The 20852-nt window shown below is 42.2% G+C and overlaps 1 protein-coding gene across 1 annotated transcript in view; it reads left to right on the plus strand.

Annotated features, from left to right (window-relative positions):
* Positions 1-20076, plus strand: part of OXSR1 (oxidative stress responsive kinase 1) — a 66069-nt gene extending 45993 nt beyond the window's left edge. The window contains exons 5-18 of the mRNA XM_072153854.1: positions 2202-2257; positions 5888-5997; positions 7099-7200; positions 8160-8293; positions 9541-9589; positions 10361-10426; positions 10665-10787; positions 12039-12074; positions 12876-13004; positions 13586-13659; positions 14992-15044; positions 17411-17479; positions 17639-17703; positions 19476-20076. Coding sequence (XP_072009955.1) covers positions 2202-2257; positions 5888-5997; positions 7099-7200; positions 8160-8293; positions 9541-9589; positions 10361-10426; positions 10665-10787; positions 12039-12074; positions 12876-13004; positions 13586-13659; positions 14992-15044; positions 17411-17479; positions 17639-17703; positions 19476-19550 — 1141 coding nt within the window. The 3' untranslated portion in view covers positions 19551-20076. The remainder of the gene's footprint in view (positions 1-2201; positions 2258-5887; positions 5998-7098; positions 7201-8159; positions 8294-9540; positions 9590-10360; positions 10427-10664; positions 10788-12038; positions 12075-12875; positions 13005-13585; positions 13660-14991; positions 15045-17410; positions 17480-17638; positions 17704-19475) is intronic.
* Positions 20077-20852: the final 776 nt, after the last annotated feature.

Raw genomic sequence — 20852 nt, forward strand, 5'->3', positions numbered from 1 at the left:
GTTCGAACCAGTCTGCCCATTCTCCTCTGACCTCTGGCATCAACAAGGCATTTCCGCCCACAGAACTGCCGCTCACTGGATGTTTTTTCTTTTTCGGACCATTCTCTGTAAACCCTAGAGATGGTTTTGCGTGAAAATCCCAGTAGATCAGCAGTTTCTGAAATACTCAGACCAGCCCTTCTGGCACCAACAACCATGCCACGTTCAAAAGCACTCAAATCACCTTTCTTCCCCATACTGATGCTCGGTTTGAACTGCAGGAGATTGTCTTGACCATGTCTACATGCCTAAATGCACTGAGTTGCCGCCATGTGATTGGCTGATTAGAAATTAAGTGTTAACGAGCAGTTGGACAGGTGTACCAAATAAAGTGGCCGGTGAGTGTATATATATGTGTGTATATTTATATGTGTGTATAATATATATTCTTAAAGGGAGCCCAAAGGATATTTAATGCTTCCCAAACTAATATTATGTATGAGCCTTTTGAGGGAGCAGAAACATAGAATTTTGGCCAAAAATCAATGGAGCAATTCAAAGACAATCCTCTTGGATAGTCAGTGGGTTGAGATTTATTAGGGCTTTACTCCAGTTTTCCACTTTCCATCATGGCTATTGGAGGGGAATAAAAAGGGGACCGTTTCTTTTCCCGATTTAAGGCTCCTACATAGCTATAATATTGGTTTTGGAGGCATTTGAGACCCAACAGACTCCCTTTAAATAAAATATTGTTCTGTGATATTGGTTGTAAATGCAAAGAAATTAACTTGTCACTAGTCCTCCACATGGAAGCTTAGGGGATCTCTCTGACAATGCAGTATGTAACTCCACCGAGGGCTGGTGACATTGCTGAGTCCCAGTGATTTACAGAGCATTTCTCTCATAATCCTAAAATAACTGGCAATTTAGGTGACTGAGCTGTCCTCGTGTGACAAGTCATGTAGTATTTTGTGTTAAGCTGGCCAAACAATTTTAGATACGCTTGTGGGCAGCAGCTATTCCACCTTTACTATATACAAGCATAGGGACTCTCTTCTATAAAATAATATATTATGTGGTTCTAGAAATTAGAACCTGTAGGAGGTTTGTTACATACATGTGTAATGTGCAATATTGCAGTCCTTTTGCATTGGGTTCTTCAAATCCACACCTATATGTAAGAGCGTTGTCACAGATCCATTGTCTATATTGTTAGAAACAAGAGTGGAAAATGCATTTATTTCAAGAACTGTAGCTGGACTTGAAGCACGCTGGTGGATGAGATCTCGTCAATGAAGACAGCATATCCCCTCCCCCCCCCCCCCCCCCTGAGCAACTACTGTAGTATTTAAACAGAAGCTGCTACAGCAGGGGGAGGAGCTGTTCAGCAGTGCATTGTAGAGATCTCATCACACCTGTGCACCATAGTGCTTAATGTACAGCTGCAATTCTGGAATATAAATACATTTTCAGCTACTAACTACTGTCTGAGGAGGAGTGGAGATATACGGAGGCATGCCATGATCATGCCCTGATACTGCCATGTGATCAGATACAAACACGGGCTAGACTTTTCAAACAGGACCTTAAATGACATCACTCTGGTCACATGACATGAAGTGGCCCACTGGGTAAAGAACCTTAGATGACGACATTCTGACATCATCCTGCCATGCTGAGCAGGACACTCCCCTCCGATGCCTGGTAATCTAAGATAAAGTTGATTTATGGGGATGTAAGGGAAACAATTTTTAGCTAAAAGAAGGGTGTTGGCTAGTTAGTAGGGCTCTATGGGAACCTGCCACTAGCTGTATTTGTAAAAATGTGATGACAGGTTCTCTTTAAACCCTGTATCTTGTTGTTTTATCGAGGTGGGATACATGCTCTTGCTATCCGAATTATGTTTAGTGTTCTCCTTATTCTGTGAATTCTGTATAAAGCAGCGGTAGGCAGTCTGACAACTTTTTAAAAGGTACAAATAAGACCTGTTCCGGATCCCTGCACTTGGCTTAACTACATAATTTCCTAGGAGAAATAACAGCGAAACGCCACAACTTGAAGTTCTACTATTTTTGAGATTTACCGATTTTATTAAATTGGACAATTCAGAAGCGGTGACCTAACCTCTATAAAAAAACCCCATAGTTAAAGTTTTTGTATAACCACACTTTTATGTACTATTGGACAGTAACTTATCTCATATTGTGTATATTTGTCTGTAGGGATGTTAAAGCTGGTAATATACTTTTGGGTGAAGATGGCTCCGTGCAAATAGCAGGTAAGATTTCTATGTTTTATTTGATATTTGAGGATCTACATGTTTTTTTTATACGGTATATTTTGCAGTAAAAGTGGGTAACATTAAAGGGATTGGCCATTATTGCCACTGCTACCGGCGAGTCACATGACCCTCGGTCTGCAGGACTTTCTGTGTACCGTATATGCCGGCGTATAAGACGACCTGGTGTATAAGACGACCCCCCTACTTTCCTGTTTAAAATATAGAGTTTAAGATATATTCGCCGTATAAGACTACCCCTTTTCCAACGCATACAGTAGTATACAGCACAGCCCCCAGTAGTATACAGCACAGCCCCCAGTAGTATACAGCACAGCCCCCAGTAGTATACAGCACAGCCCCCAGTAGTATACAGCACAGCCCCCAGTAGTATACAGCACAGCCCCCAGTAGTATACAGCACAGCCCCCAGTAGTATACAGCACAGCCCCCAGTAGTATACAGCACAGCCCCCAGTAGTATACAGCACAGCCCCCAGTAGTATACAGCACAGCCCCCAGTAGTATACAGCACAGCCCCCAGTAGTATACAGCACAGCCCCCAGTAGTATACAGCACAGCCCCCAGTAGTATACAGCACAGCCCCCAGTAGTATACAGCACAGCCCCCAGTAGTATACAGCACAGCCCCCAGTAGTATACAGCACTGCCCCCAGTAGTATACAGCACTGCCCCCAGTAGTATACAGCACTGCCCCCAGTAGTATACAGCACTGCCCCCAGTAGTATACAGCACTGCCCCCAGTAGTATACAGCACTGCCCCCAGTAGTATACAGCACAGCCCCCAGTAGTATACAGCCCAGCATTTAAAAAAAAATAATCATATACTCACCCCGATGCTCCCCCGATGTCCGCGCCGTCTTCTTTCTTCTGCCGGGCGCCGCCATTGATCTTCCCCGGCAGGCGCCTAGTATGACGCGCCGCTGCTGACGTCATACTAGGCGCCGACCCGGGGAAAAACATGGCGGCGCCTAGCAGAAGAAAGAAGACGGCGCGGTGAGTATGTCCCATGCGCATCTTTTTGAGGCTGCCGGCAGCTTTGCCGGCAGCCATCGCTGTGAAAACACCCGCGATCGGTGCTAGCACCGATCGCGGGTGTTACCGGTAAGCCTTTGCTGCAATATGCAGCAAAGACTTACCGGCTATGGAGAGGGCTCAGCCCGTGAGCCCTCTCCATGCAGCGCGATCCGACCGCGATCGTCTTATACGCCGTCATTACCGGCGTATAAGACGATTACCGGCGTATAAGACGACCCCAGAGAAGACAGAAGATTTTTCTGTCTTCAAAAGTCGTCTTATACGCCGGTATATACGGTATATGTCTGTATGTCCTGCTAAACTACTGCCACTAAATGTATGTAATCCAGCACTTGTGGCACAACGTGCAGGGGTAGGCCCACCGTTATTGTATCCATGTAACATACAAGCCGAGCTCCGTGATGTTCATCATATGTCCTATACTGATCATGTGGGAGAGAAACAAGGAATTTCATAGTGATGGACATTCTGAAATCCAAAGAAATTGGTACAGAGAATCGCTTTAAAAGGCCTCTATTGGCTGTCATAGTGTCCATCTTGAAGGAAAGAACTAAATCCTGAATACATAAATAGAACATAAAATTGAACAAATGGAAACCTGTTTAGGTATTTAATAAGAGAACATTATTGGTGATAAATGACATATTTTCTAAATGTAAGCCCCCTACCCCCCCCCCCCTAGATATATTTGGTAGTGATCTGTCCATGTAATGTAACTGCTGTAGTCTCTGTGTACAGAGTCATTGGGTAACGAGAGCCATGGCTTTGGAGCTGTGGTCCACTTCACATCTGCTTTTGGACCTCCATTATTTTCTTCTGTCATTAAAGCGATTTTGATAGTAGTATAAAGGACTTTTAATTGGCTTCATCTGGGTCGGGGATTAGTGTTTGTTTGCTTTTGTTACATAACATGAAAAAAAAATTATATGTATGTACCATATATACTCGAGTATAAGCCTAGTTTTTCAGCACAAAAAATGTGCTGAAAACCCAAACTTGGCTTATACTCGAATGAAAAAATATATCAAAACCCACCTTTCCGGCTTCCCCCGCTGCTGGCTATATACTGGGGCAGAGGGCTGGCTATATACTTGGGGATATGGGCTGGCAGGCTATATACTGGGAGGCAGGTGCTGGCTATATACTGGGGGGGGGGGGGGGCGGGTCTGTGAACAATGCATTTCCCACCCTTGGCTTGTACTCAAGTTTTTCCCATGTTTTTGTGTTAAAATTAGGGGCCTCGGCTTTTACTTGGGTCGGCTTATACTCGAGTATATACGATGTTTTCCCACTTCCATAATGGAAGCATGAATGTAAGCGGTGCAAATAGAGATTTATGGAAAAGTCCATTGAAATCAATGGACATTTTAATAAATTATCGTTTTTCTGACTGAAGAAAATGTCGCAAGATCGGTGTGAACTGGGCCTAAGATGGGTCATTTTTTATTTTACAGCATTCTTTAAAGTGGGGTCAAAAATTCCAACAATTCAGAAAATCCCTTTTAGTGTGTGTGTGTAATATATGTGTATATATAATGTATGTATAAATGCACATACATCCTACTTTTTAAACATTCATCCCTAAAGGGAAGTAAAACCTCCTTCCTCTTGGCTAGATGTGAAGGCGCTGTGCTTGACTGAATATTCCTGCTATGCTGACTATGTAATTTTTTTTAATTTTTTTTTTTGCTGGCTGTCATAATTCTTTAGAAATAACACATTCCAGCGGCCAAGATTCGCAGTCTTCCATTATTTGTTAGATCGCTTCTCATTTGGATCATAGTAGCAGCCTATGCCACTTCACTATCTGACCTGAATGGTTTATGTATTCAATGTGATAGAATCAGATGCATGTGACTGGAAGAGCACATGTTTTATTATGTACATATAACTAGATCTATATGTACAGCATGTCAACTTAACATGGGGCGATATCGGCAGCCGGGGCACTGACTGGCGGCGGGCCCAAAAAAATGTAGGCACTAGCAATTTCAGTGACCCCCTAGTTCAGTGATGGTGAACCTTTTAGAGCCGAGTGCCCAACTACAGCTACAAACCCACTTTTATTTTTTTTATTTATTTTTTTAACATTTTCTTAAGAAATATTTTATTGGAAATAAAATATGAAATTTGAAAATGAAATAGTGCAGTTGCAGTAATTTGGTCGTCGGCTTTCGTCTCTTTGCTCTACCACAGCTTTCAATCATATTTGCGCCTTGAGGACACCAATACCGTTGAAAGAAGGGGAAATTGGGATGATCATTATAGCTTCCCTTCCTGGTCCCCTTGAACATAAAGAATCACAGGACAGGAGCTGCGAATATGATCCAGCCCTGTCCACAGCTCCTTGCTCCTCATGTAGTCCTGGGAAGCCCAGGGTGTGTTGCTTTGAAATGGCGCTGAATGCAGAACATCCTGGGCTACCCAGCACTTCAGGAGGAGGCCTCAAGTCACTCAACCTGTCGGGCAAACTCTGCTGGGGTGATGACCTGGATGCCCAGAGAGCTGGCTCTGGGTGACACCTCTGGCACTCATGGGCAATATAATGCTTAAACACATCCTCTTATTTTGCAGATTTTGGTGTCAGCGCTTTTCTAGCCACAGGAGGTGACATCACCAGGAATAAAGTCAGAAAGACTTTTGTGGGCACACCTTGTTGGATGGCACCTGAGGTCATGGAGCAGGTATTGTAGCTGTCAATTTTCACAATTCTGCAGCAATGGGTCTACTATTCTCAATTAAGTCTAATTCATTTGGCATCAATGGGACCCCCTAGATGTCAGATTATAACTTATAATAATGAATATAAATTTGTGGGAAGGGATTTTTCAACACAATCCAAATAAAGTGCAGATTTTGCTTGTTTTATAGTAGCAAAGTCTTCCAAATTCCAATTTATATTGTAGTTCTGGGCGATATAATGTGGATAATTGGGTTTTATGATTTTCTGATGTTGAATTGTTCCCCTTTAGTCACAACATTAATATTCATTACTACATTGCTTATATTTAAAGGGAACCTACCACCACAAATCTACCTATAAAGGTAGATTGGGTGGTAGGTGGATCAATGGGACGTGAGGATAGCCCTTTTAAGGGCTAATCCTCACGTCCCCACACTTTTTTGTTAACTTTTATTAGACATTTATGCAAATTTACTTATGCGGCAACTGGGGCGTGGAGTAGCCGCATCTGAGGTTACACGAGGCGGCTACTCCACGCCCCGGTAGCCTCTTTTCCCCTCCTACTCACCCATCTTCGGCGCGCAGCTCCGCGTAGCTGCACGCCCTCGTCCGGCGATCCTGCCGTCTGCGCATGTGCAGAAGAGCAGGCCCGCGCCTGTTTCGGAGCAGTGACCGCGCAGGCGCAGGCCTGCTCTTCTGCGCAGACGGCAGGATCGCTGGACGAGGGCGTGCAGCTACGCGGAGCTGCACGCCGAAGATGGGTGAGTAGGAGGGGAAAAGAGGCTACCGGGGCGTGGAGTAGCCGCCTCGTGTAACCTCAGATGCGGCTACTCCACGCCCCAGTAGCCGCATAAGTAAATTTGCATAAATGTCTAATAAAAGTTAACAAAAAAGTGTGGGGACGTGAGGATTAGCCCTTTAAAAGGGCTATCCTCACGTCCTATTGATCCACCTACCACTCGATCTACCTTTATAGGTAGATTTGTGGTGGTAGGTTCCCTTTAAGCAACTTCTTCACCTGTTCCCCCATCTGCTCCTCTCAATCACTTCCAAACATCTTGATGCTACCTCTTAACCTTTGTGTGTCATTTTTATTTTTAAGGTCCGAGGTTATGATTTTAAGGCGGATATTTGGAGTTTTGGAATCACAGCTATTGAATTAGCTACAGGAGCTGCTCCATATCATAAATACCCTCCGATGAAGGTATGGGATTTACACAATCTGTTTGTGTCATTTTGTTTCCGGTTTTAAAACAAACATGTTTTTGTAGTTGTTTTTTTTTTTGATGGTTTGTCATATATTTTTTACCAACTTTGTCGCAACTTGTCATATTGGGGATCTTTTTTCTGAGACCCTAACACTTGCTAGTGACAGCAGTCATATGGGGAGAGATGAAGATAAGTCATAGGGGGAGATTTATCATTAGGCAGGATTTTGAGCAGTTGTCTATGTGTTAGACTGGCAGGTTTCCACCAGTCAGATTTATATTCCTGTGTATGTGCAGTGTTAAATGCCTTCTGATGCGTGTGCTCTATGCGAATAGACTGCACCAGTTACACATATGTGTAACATCTGCTCAATTTCTGCCTTTTTGCGATGTTTTTGCACAGGAAATTCTCAGATACCTCAAACATAAAATTGAGCAAAAACTTCAAAATTGAGCAAGTCTTGCGATTAAATTTGCGTCCTTTTGAAAATTCTCAGCTGATAAATGTGGTGTTGCACACTGTGGTGTATTTTTTCCGCCATTGCGTGACTTTAGAGTTGCATTTTTTCTTGCTAAAAAAAAACCCTGCAAAAATGTTTGCACAAAAATTTGTGACAATTACACACCAAGTAGCTACATAGGACTAATGATAAATCTCCCCCTATAGACTCTGATGCCTCTGCAACCTTGTCTTTATCGCTAAAGATTAATATTTATTTATTTATTTTTTTTTTTTAATACTTGGACTTGATTTGTTAGTTTCTATGTAAGTCACAATCACAGGACACTAAACGAACAAAAGTCCTGATGGATTGGTGGAAAGAAAATGTTTTGTATGCAGGTAGCCTTAGTGTTTTGTCCATCAATTTTCTATGCAATCTTTTGTTCAATAGAGAATTATTGTCCCTTTTTGCTTATGTTTCTAGGATGTAATACTTTGCCTTTCCTATCCCAGGTATTAATGCTGACACTCCAGAATGATCCTCCTACTCTAGAGACTGGTGTACAGGATAAGGAGATGCTGAAGAAGTACGGAAAGTCTTTTAGGAAGATGATTTCTTCGTGCCTTCAAAAAGACCCAGAAAAGAGGTAACATTGTCAATGCTTTGAATGTGATGTTTGACATCGATATTGTAATATAATGTAGCAAGAATGTCAATCGGTACTGAGTGTGAGGTGCTTGGGGGTGAAAATGGGTAGGAGAGGGGTGCACCGGAACCAGAAGATGATCTTTGCCCTTTAACTTTGGATCAGAACTTTTGGGTGACTAGCTTAGCCGCCAAGTGGTGTGGTGACAAGTTTTTGGCTGCTTCTAGCCTTTTTACTGCCTAATACGAAAATGTAAATGATTTTCATCTCGCTTCATGTCTGATGCGGCCCTGGGTTGTCATTATACATATCACAAGGACAGCCTCTCAATGTCCAAGTCGCTTAGGCCACATTCACATTACAGCTTTTGGACAAGTTAAGTGTGTGGGTCAAGAAAACTCCTGGTGTATATCTTACATGTGTCCATAGATGTACACTGGCAGATGGAGGCATCTTTTGTTTTTTTTTTTTTTGCCTGCGTTGCCCGAAGCTGTGTCTTTCTATCCTGCTGAAAAGAACCGTATATTCTCATGGCGGTAAATAGAGGCCAATGGAGAAGTGATGAAACTGTATGGCATCCATCCCTGGCCTCCGCTGAGCGTATACAATGGGGGTCATTTACTAAGGGCCCGATTCGCGTTTTCCCGGAAATGGGGGTGGGGGTGGGGGGCGTGGCTGAGTGAAAACCCGACGGATTCGGAAAAACCGCCGCATTTAAAAAAAGAAATGTGTTGGGACGCGCTTACCTTCACTCAGCCCGAGCCGGTGAACTCCAGCGCGTTCAGATGCTTTTCAGTGCAGCAGCACCACCTGGTGGACGGCGGAGGAACTACCTTGATGAATCCCGGCCGGACCCGAATCCAGCGCAGAGAACGCGCCGCTGGATCGCGAACGGGCCGGGTAAGTAAATCTCCCCCTATGTGTTTTTCCCTGGTGATGTATTGGTTCATAAAAGGATGGTTACATTACTCAAGGGGATACCTGGAACATCCGCAACAGACACTGATTGGTTTACACTACCGGGGGGAAGAGGCTGAACCAGAGGAGGTACCTGGGATACGTTTAGCCCTCTATTGTAAGGATACAATGGAGAGATCAAAGCAATATCTAAACCTAGCCATACGCTACTACCTCCCATGAGGAGCCAAGCATCCACATATTGCCTGTATACATGAATATATAGATTATAAAGCAGCTGACCTGTGATTTCGGTGTGTTCCTATAATTGGACATCTTGCATTTTGTAGGCCAACAGCAGCAGAACTTTTGAAGCACAAGTTCTTCCAGAAAGCAAAGGTACGTCATGTGTTTATATAGAGGAATATCTTGTGGGTCGTTCAGCTGTAAACTTGCAGCTATAATTACCCTGGACTGTGAACAGACTGAGATTTGCTGTTATTGCCTCCATCCTGACAGCATCCTCTTATTAGTGAAAGATGATCCATTTATTACATCTATTTCAGGAAAATAGACATTCTGCCTCTCTAAAAGCAATGCAGAGCTTATTAGCATCAAAATGGATAATGTACTGTATTGTTAGCCAAAAAAAAATGTCACCTACATTTTGAGTCTACATATTATTAAAAATAGAAATCTGCTGGCAATCCATAGATCTGTAGGAGAGGTCTCTCCAGAAGAATCTTCTGTAAATGTATTACATTTTCCAAAAAGTGAACACCATAGCAGTCTCTATTTGGTTTTTCTTCTGCCTTTATATTGGATTGCTTGTAAGTGCCCAGACACCATGTAACACTGTAGATGTTTGCACACTTTGGCTCTTTCTCCCCTCTCATAGCATAGAGTCTCAGAGAATCAAAGACTTTCTCTGTAGCGAAAATGCTTAGCAGACTAAGCTTCATGGCTTCATGCTCAGGGCCATGTGCAATTTCCGGCCAGGAAACAATGGGCTGAGCACCCTTCCTTGTAGCCTGCAGGACATTGGTGGGTGAGCCGCATGATATTACGGAATAAGTATTCACTTACAATTGACAGATTGTTCTTGCAGTGTCTCGTATTCTCTGCTGTGATCTTTGATGGAGTCTGATCCATTTTTACTTTTTTGTACAGAACAAAGAATTCTTACATGAGAGGTTACTCCAGAAGGCCCCCAGCATCACGGAGAGAGCCAAAAAGGTGAGAACTTCCAGACTACCCATGTGTTCACTTTCGGTCTGTCCTGTTGTCTCACAGAATCCAGCATTGGGGCACAAAGTCTGAAAAAGTAGATCTGCCACTATATATACAGACATTTCAAGGTTTTGCATGAAAATGAAGCTGGAAATTTTGTAGAGAGTAAAAATATAGTGAAATGATAATGTGGCTTTGTGTGCTACTTTCCTATTAACTGTGTCATTACATTGTGCTTTGACAGGTTCGGAGAGTTCCAGGATCAAGTGGTCGGCTTCATAAAACTGAAGATGGAGGATGGGAGTGGAGCGACGATGAGCTGGATGAGGAGAGTGAGGAGGGCAAAGCAGCTGTGTTACAACTTAGGGTGAGTAGAAAATTCTTGTCTTGGATCTTCTACTGCTTATTATATCCCAACAAGACTCAACAAGGAGAGATGTTGAGAGTCCAGATTACACAGTTTTTACCCACACAGTGATTGGCTGGGAGAGTCCTGATTACCCCGCCCACACACAGTGATTGACTGGGAGAGCCCTGATTACCCTGCCCACACACAGTGATTGGCTGGGAGAGTCCTGATTACCCCGCCCACACACAGTGATTGACTGGGAGAGTCCTGATTACCCTGCCCACACACAGTGATTGGCTGGGAGAGTCCTGATTACCCCGCCCACACACAGTGATTGACTGGGAGAGTCCTGATTACCCTGCCCACACACAGTGATTGACTGGGAGAGTCCTGATTACCCCGCCCACACACAGTGATTGACTGGGAGAGTCCTGATTACCCTGCCCACACACAGTGGATGACAGGGAAAGTCCTGATTACCCCACCCACACACAGTGATTGGCTGGGAGAGTACTGATTACCCCGCCCACACACAGTGATTGACTGGGAGAGCCCTGAGTACCACCCACTCACAGTGATGGACAGTGAAAGTCCTGCTTAGCCCGCCCACACACAGTATGTTCGCCAAATCTCTAGTGAATGAAGATATCGGGGAAAATGGCTGTATTAAATTTTAACTTGTCCGATTTATATTGTAATAGGTGAGCTTATCCACCATCAGAGAAGCACATGTGGAGTCGATAAGCTGAAAGTAAATAGCCACCTTAAAAGTGTTGTCCACTTGCAGCAAATATTTCATATTGTTTATATTGGAAAATTGTATACGTTTTTGTTACACTTTCTGTATCCGTTGCTAGATCTCTCCTACAGGAAGCTTCATTGTTTACTTCCTGTGGATATAAACCTGTCCCCGGTCATGTGATGTCACACAGGTGAACGGCTCGTTATAACTCACAGCTCTTATTACTCTTTGTGGTATAATGAGCCGTGCACCTGTTTGACATCACATGACCAGGGACAAGAAAGCTTCCCTAGAATGACAGCAAGCGGAGATCTAGAAAACTGTTAGGAATTAATACAGAAACTATATTGGAAGATGGTAAAACTTTTCAGTAGACAACCCCTTTAAAGCTTGTTATGTAACATATGGAGCCTGCACTAGAAATCAGCACATTTTCTTTTGTGTCCTGCCAGTCGGACAGGACGGAGCTGTGTATTACAGCTATGTGATAATGTTGTGCTCTAACCTTGTTCTGTCTCTTCCCTCAGTCTCCACGTGTGAAAGATTCTTTACCAAACTCTGAGGTGAGAACTTCTAATGTTGTCGCTTTTCTAATTCATATCTTTGGTTCTACAATATGCACTGGATACACAAACCGTATCTGTAATATAAAAATAGGGTTTTTTTTTTTTTTTTTTTTTTTTTGTTTGTTTGTTTTTTAGAAGCTTTACTTATTTTTTTCAATTATTTTAAAAATTTTTTAGTCCACATGCAATCTTTTAATTACTTGTATAATAAACTTCAATACTTCTTTATTAGACACCTCATCTGAATGGGAGGGCCTAATCGTCTGCTACATGGTGAACTCGGAGGCCGTAGCAATAATGGAGAAAGATTGACAACAAAGCATGTAGATCCCACAGTCAACATTGACCGAAGAGGCTAAACAGTCCAGATCGGATCTTTTTCCGATCCGGACTGTTAGAGCAGAGGTTCTGCTGTTACCCGTGCAGTACTAAGTACTTGTGCTGGACTGATGTAGAAAGCCGTCTGCCTTCTCTAAGGCTTCTTAGTGACTCTTAGAAATTTGTATGGGTGGAAGCGGTTTATATAAAAGCTTAAAAAAAAAACCCCTCCTGCAATGGAAAGGTTTTTATGGTGCTTTAACAATTTACATATTATGCGTCGAAGATCTACAGTGCAGTTCTGTTTGCAATTTTGGTTTGTTGCAATGTAGCAGACTGGACAAACCACTCCCATTGAATCATGCAGAGTCGGGATCTGTCCTCTGATCCCTTGATGTTTTAACAAGATCTTATTTTTTTATATTACGTGTCATATAATAAACAGATGAAATAATAACAGTGGGCTTGTGTTTTTCTTAGATATTTCCTGCAACAGAGCCAAGCTCCGCTTTTCTCCAGACTCCAGCACCACCTACAGCCAATCTACCTCAGTCATCTGGCCAAGCTCCACCTTCACAAGTGTCTGTCCCTGTCCCAGCATCTGGACAGGTGAGCAGCGAACCTCATTCTTTATGCATTTAATTAAATTTTCCATCAAAATGCAGGATGGTAGACCAGGGACACTTACTCATAGATCCAGGCACTGTGGTAATCTTCTTATATTTGTTATTCATGTTATTCCATCTAATATCAACTTTTAAAATAATGCTAATGAGCCCAAAGGGCTCTAGAAGCCATTACCAGAGCCCCTGCATGCTCTGACTTCACAGGCTGTTACACTGTGCAGGAGCACTTCTCCCCCTCCCACTGTGAGATTATATCCGGCATAGGGAGGTCGAAGAGCTGAGGGGGAAGAGGAGGTGTAACGGCCTGTGAATCTACAGCACAGTTTGGCTCTGGTAACATCTCATGTGGCTCATTAGTGTATTTTAGAAGGAAGGAGGCCATGGATTACAAATATAAGCAGATTACCTCAGTCACAGTGTATGGATCTATGAGTATGTGTCCCTGGTTTATCATGATGGATTTTGATGGTAGATTTCCTTAAAGGCCCTTCCTTACCTACTGTATGTACACTGTATGTCGCCTTATAAGCCCATGTGTATGACATGTACGATCTTCTTTTACAGGCCACCCTTGCAGCAACTGTGCCTCCTACACCTGAAGAAGCGAAAGCTGTTATCAGTTTAGTATTACGATTAAGGTAGTTATTTTTGTATTGTTTTAAACATCAGAGGTTCTTGAGTATTGCAGGAATGCAGACTATCCCCTTGGTTTTATGACTCTTTTTTTTTTGTCTAGACGAAGAACTGATAGTTCTGTGTTTTCAGTATCTGGATACAGATACAGATATATTTTACAACTCTGCTTCATCCTCTTCAGTTACAACAGTGACCCCTGCTGGTCGAATAGATTATGACATACAAAACCCTCAATATCAATTCGGTTTTAAAAATGCAAAAGCAATTAACAGTACTTACAATCCTTGTGTACAGCAGGACAAATATTTTACAATATATATTTTCTTAATGTATTTTTTGACCAGTTCATTTGCTTAAATGGAGTCTGCCATTTAAATTAACCCACCCAAACTAAATACTTCATTAAAAAACTTTGATTTAAAAAGCATTGCCATGGTTTATTTTCATGACTGCAATGTTAAATAAATAGTTTCAAACTTGTGCAACTAGCCAATGATATTAATGGGGTTCTGCATATTAAATTTTACTTGCATTGTCCCTGCCTCCTGGTTTCTGATTAACAGGTCTCGCCACTAGGACATACTGCTGTATGGAACTAGTACTTGGGGACCGTCTACCAATATTCATATAGAGATGTATACAGCTTTGTTTACTTATTATTAGAGGTAGAAAAAACTCTCTCAAGCAAAGCACACTATACAACATTGACATTGTCCCAATGGACACTTCATGACATGTGACTAGGCTGATATTAGGTAAAGGACCTTAGATGACAACATTTGCTTTACCCAGTAACATTAGCATCAACCCCATGTATGTATCTGATTACATGAAATCACAGCAGCCTCCATGGAGGATGGGGAAGAGTAGAAAGTCCATGGAGGCCGCTGTGATTTCATGTGATCAGATACATACATGGGGTTGATGTTAACATTTTCTTTACCCAGTAACTTTATTGGGTAAAGGACCTTAGATGACATCACCTTGGTCACATGACATGAAGTGCTGAATAGTAAGGAGGCATAAGACGTGGGGAGGAGTAGATGGGAGTGGCTGAATGAACAGGATACTCCCCCTCTGATACAGGTAGGATAACATAAAGTTGAAGTTAGGGGGATATGAGGGAAACGATTATTAGTTAATAGGGCTCCATGGGTACCTGTCACTAGTTGTATTTGTGAAAAATATGGTATTTTTAGTAGGTAGTGCAGGCAGTGCTGTACATTAAAGGGGTTTTCCCATCTTCTGTGTTTAGAACATTATATTTCACTTCTGTAACTTTTTAGAAAAAAATTAATGCATAGAATTTTCACAATCTTTTCTCGTTTTCTTAGAAACACAAAGAAAGAGCTGAACGATATCCGGTTTGAGTTTACTCCTGGTAGAGGTAAGTTTTTGCATGGCCAAGTACTGGATGAAGGTAAAGCCATACACTCTTGACTAGGTTGTGGATCTCCTTCCCCGAGAAAAATTCAGACTCTGAAAACTTACATTTTCACTTACTAAAAGCAGAATAAGACACCGATACATGTAGACATCTGCTCATGTCTTCGGTCTCACATTTGACGGAGATGAGTGATTAGGTGATAGGCAGAACTCAATATCGCGCTGCCAACATTGAGGGAGGGGACGCCTTTAAAGGACATCTACCACCCACATGAAATATTGTATGTAAATGAGCCTGAGGGGCTCCAGGCACCATCAAAACCTATGAAACCTATAGCCCCTCAGGCTCATACAGCCCTTCATCCTGATGGTAGATGTCCTTTTAAGTAGAAGCCTGGTTAGGGGTAATGGTATGGACCAGGTCAGTGTAGCATCTGAATCCTCCTGTAAAATAAAGAGCCCGGCTAAAACCTATTCAAACATTCCTTTTCATCAGATTTATCAGAAGTGCTTGGGCTAGTTCTAGTTACCAATGGAAACCAATCATGTAATAAACAGCTGTGGGAAAATAAAAGCTGAGCTATGATTGGTTGCTATGACTGGTGTTCTCTGGCACTTCTGATAAATCTCCCCCCAATGTGTTTTTAAAAACTATTACGGTTTCTTATCAGGGGTTGGATTGATTGTATTATAACATAGTGGTACTTCCAGGACTCGGCATGGCAGTACTGATGCCTACTCATGAGGGCGATATCCGTGTCATACTGAGTGCGGGGAGTGGCACTAAGAAACATTACATCTGGCTAGACCCCTGATGAGAAGCTTTGTAGGGTTTCAATGAGGAAGGGGAATGTTTGGATGGGCTCTGTATTTTATAAATGACGTCACTGAGGCTGACCTGGTCTATACTATTACGCCTATCCAGACTGCTACTTACCTCCGAGAGAATATAATCTAATCAACCACGCAATTCCTGGACGACCCCTTTTATGGAGGTCACAATCTTGGGCACCCAAGGAATGAGAAGGCTCCACACAGTCTTCACAGGGGGCCACAAACTCTCGGTTACTGCCAGTGGCGTAACTAGGAAAGGCAGGGCCCCGTAGCTGATTTCTGAATGGGGCCCCACTTACCACTTAAGAATATACATACAGTATATACACTTCATATATACCGTATTTTTTGGAAATCAAAGGTGTGCCTTATAGTCCAGTGCGCGTTATATATGAACCGTACTTACAGACAACAGCTGCACAGGTCTGCCACCTGCTGGTCATTCATCCTTATAATCAGGTGCGTCTTATACTCCGGTGCGCCTTATATATGAACCTAGACGTTTTAGCAGGCATTTATTGATGGTGCGCCTTATAGTCCGAAAAATACTGTACACACAAACATACACTACCATATATACCCATGCATCCTATACATAGTATATACACATCACATATGCAAACACATTTAGAGCATATACACATCACAAATACCGTATATACTCGTGTATAAGCCGACCTGAGTATAAGCCGAGGCCCCTAATTTTACCACAAAAAACTGGGAAAACCTATCGACTCGAGTACAAGCCGAGGGTGGGAAATGCATTGGTCACAGCCTCTCCAGTATGTAGCCAGCCTGCCCCTGCCCCAGTGTATATAGCCCCACCCCCCTTCCCCGTCGTGCAGCACAACAATACCGGATGGATCGCACAGGAGATCTACGGGTGCCGCCAGAAAGGCGAGTTTTGATTTATTTATTTTTTTGACTCGAGTTTAAGCCGAGTTTGGGGTTTTCAGCACATTTTTTGTGCTGAAAAACTAGGCTTATACTCGAGTATATAAGGTACATACTTTTAGCATATTCACACCAAATACCCCAGATGTCGGGGCCCCCTGACACTGTGGGCTCCATAGCAGCTGCTATGGCTGCTACCCCTGTAGTTACGCCCCTGGTTACTGCTAATGATTACACTGCTGCAGTTTCACGTATATACTATAGCAGCCCTTCTAACTGTATACTTTTGTAGGAGGATATGCGTATAAAAACGGTAATTTAGAATTATGTTTTTGACTTGGTCAATGTATTTCTTACAGCATATTACTTGGAGGTCATATAGCAGGCCCAGGTTTAAGCAAAAGTTTTAACACAAACAGAGATTTGGGCCTTGTATGGCTCTGAATACCTCTGATTATGGGATCAGTCAGCAAGACGATACAGCAATTGTACCAAATTGAACCACCTCTATATACATAATAATGATAGCGGCCATAATATGCTGCTAAATATGTCATTGTATATTTCCAAATTTTATTCATTTTACATTAGTTTATTGTATGTTAGAGCTTTAATGAAAAAACCAACTGTGTTTTACAGATACAGCAGATGGTGTTTCCCAAGAGCTGGTCTCCGCTGGCCTTGTAGATGGAAGAGATTTAGTAATAGGTAATTGTCATTGTGATTGTGTGCATGTCTAGTGATTTGTATTGGAGACCTCCATAGTCTGTCATATTCTTAAACAAATTAAGAACAATGATGTCCATGACGTTTCCTATGTGTCGCACGTCATGTACTTACTGTAATTTATCTATACTCTGTTTTTAGTTGCAGCTAATTTACAGAAGATTGTGGAAGAGCCACAGACTAACAGATCCGTCACCTTTAAGTTGGTAGGTAATTTTACGCCCTCTGTAACTGTTTAGTGCAGGACTCTCTGAACATATGTCCACAGGATTTACTAGCCAGAATGTACTACCTAATGTACCTCTCAAATTGAGAGGAGGAAGTGAGGCAAAGATAAGTCAAAAGGAGATAAGAATTAAATAAACTTTATTTTAGCATACAAATAACAACAAATATGCAAAAAAGTTAAAGGGTCATTGTATTACATATAACAGGGTTGTCAGATGGTGTATAGCGGAAGAAGGCAGGCATATCCGGACATGACGACAGTATAGTGTAATAAACAAAGGGGGAGGACTGTTCTCAACAACATAAGGCAATTAGTAGTATTTAAACATATAACAGTATTAGAACCCGTCCTTACCAAATAGAGGTGATGGTGGTCACGATGTCCGGGATGACTGCCAGAATGTAGGAGAACTGAACTGAAGTCAGCATGTTCTACTATAAAATATAGGAAAGTGGCCACTAGTGAAACAAAATAGATATAATTTCAGCAGTCGTATCAGTAAATTGAGCAGATGCGTTTGTCTGATCCGACCCAAGAACCAGTCCATTATCGTGAAGATTACACAGGAGAAAAACTGTATATCCATCAAATGAACATGAACATTTTTTTTAACCTCCTGGAAGTAGACATCTAGCATGAGGAAAACCACAAGGAATTGATACAGAAACACATATTATAAAATTCTATAACTTCTCATTGTATAAACAATACCATCTGATTACTGAAACTTAACAACCCCTTTATAGTGGCAGTGGTTGATCGAAAACAAACACACCCTGCCTTGGCTTTAGACTGATTTCTCCCAAAATTACTTAGCTGTGAAGTGCAATGGCATGGTCACATTTTCTACGAAGTGCCCAGGGCTTAGTTTACCAAGGCTACATCCACATTTTTTTTCCTTCATGCACTCAGGATATATGGCAGGAAAGCTCCCGACGTAAACGCTGAGTGTGTATAGGCAAGTTACAGACGACCCCTAGTTACAAACGGACCTCTAGTAATTGGTAACTTACTGTACTTTATCCTTAGGCTACAATGATCAGTTGTAACAGTTATCACAGGTGTCTGCAATAAAGCTTTACTGTTAATCCTGGTTCCTATGACAATCCAACATTTTTAAAATCTAATTGTCACGGAGACCAAAAAAATTTGTCTGGAGTTATAATTATAAAATATACAGTTCTGACTTGCATACAAATTCAACTTAAAAACAAACCTACAGAACCAATCCTGTACGTAACCCGGGGACTGCCTGTACATGGACATACATTAGCAGATGGAGCCATTCTTTTTGTCATATACGGCAAGCTGTGTCTTTCCCTCCTGCTAAACAACATATACACTCGGCGGAGGACATTGTAGCCTATCTGGGATGGATGTAAAGTATTGTATGCCTTCCCGACCTCTGCTGAGCGTACTCTGTGGGCGGACCGCAATGCTGTCACTGTCCATTCAAGGGGGGGAGGGAAATATAGCACAGCATATCCCTGGTTGTGCTATGTCTAAGGATGAAACTCTGCACAAGAGGTGTCGGCCTGCACATGATCATTTAATTTTAATGTATTTTTGAATAAAGAAATTGGATTTTAAGGAAGCGCCAGGATGATTTTTCCTTTGGGCAGAAGTTGGGTTGCTGCCAGGACACCGGCATGTGTAGTACATGAACTTGAGAAGCAAATTCTGTAATATTTCTAGACAAGTTTTATATGTTGGACAGCAGAGCCTTACTCTTCCACCTTCTCTTTCCAGGCTTCTGGGGTGGATCCTTCTGACATTCCGGATGATGGGAAGCTCATAGGATTTGCACAGCTCAGTATCAGCTAAGCCGCTGTCTTCTGAGCTGCTTCTTCATCCTCTTTCTAATGCTTCTCTTGGCCTACAGAACCACTACTGCCAAAGAATCAAACTCTGGCTTGTTTCGGAGCTGTAACAATGTGTATTACTTTTTTTTTTCCATCTTGTCTAACAAAAGTCTCTAAACTTGGTGTAATGACATACGCACCGAGGGGTCAGAGCTTTGTAACCGACAGCGAACAAAAGTGTTTCTGCACATGGTTAATTTGGATTTCTTTTTATCTTTATGTGAAAGTGTTAGTTGCCTTCTTTAGTGCTGATGGGGCCACCTCCGAATACGGGGGGTGATCCCTTTGTCACTTCAGGGGGGTCAGCTCCACCTCTCATACCTGTTTGTTACTGTTGCCTTATTTGAGAATACTACTGAGTATGGAACTATGGGTTTCTACCACTCTTAAACACTCAAGGCAAAGAGAAATTAATTTGGGGATCTGATTTTTATTGGCTTTAATTTAAAGTGAACAGAAAAGAGTCTAAATAAAAACAATTAATAATTTGCTTGTGTCCATTTGTCTGATTTGTTACACCACTATAGATATTTATTTATAATCTTATAAAACTCCTTATTTGTGGGGACCCATGTCCTGTGTGTATAGAGCAGGAGGAGCTGAGCAGATTGTACCTAGTGTCCTATCCATAGGAAGCATGTTAAAGAGCAGGTGGAGCTGGGCAACTTGTACATAGTGTCCTATTTGAAGGTTGGAGGAGCTGAGCAAATTGTACCTAGTGTCCTGTCTGTAGAGAGCATGTTATAGAGTAGGAGGAGCTGTACAAATTGCACATGGTGACCGATCTGCAGGCAGCATGTTATTGAGCTGGTGAGTTAAGCAAATTGCTCATGGTGACCTATCGGATGGCGGCATGTTATAGAGCAGACTCCTCACAGGTATTTGGATGTCATTAATACCTCTTGGTACATAGAGAAAAAAAAAACACTGCAAAAATAATAAAATCAATTTAAAAGCTATACAAGTATTACTGAATGAAGGTTTGAGCCTGTAATGCTGCCTCCCCCATACACCATCCTACCCACTATAACTGCGGATATGCTACAATCTAAACCTTCCTGCAAATTTGAGGTATTTATATCACAACACTAAGACATGAGCTACATAATGACATACTTTAGAAACAATCATTGAAAATTGAATAAGACATGATGTATGGCAAAGCAAGATAAACATGAGCATCAACGAGCTACGTAATAACGAGCACATGTACGTGTCTGTACTGTGTGCAGTTACCTGTGTAGTGTGCAGGGGGCGCCAGATT

The sequence above is a fragment of the Engystomops pustulosus genome, chromosome 5 (assembly GCF_040894005.1).
Source record: "Engystomops pustulosus chromosome 5, aEngPut4.maternal, whole genome shotgun sequence".
NCBI lineage: Eukaryota > Metazoa > Chordata > Amphibia > Anura > Leptodactylidae > Engystomops > Engystomops pustulosus.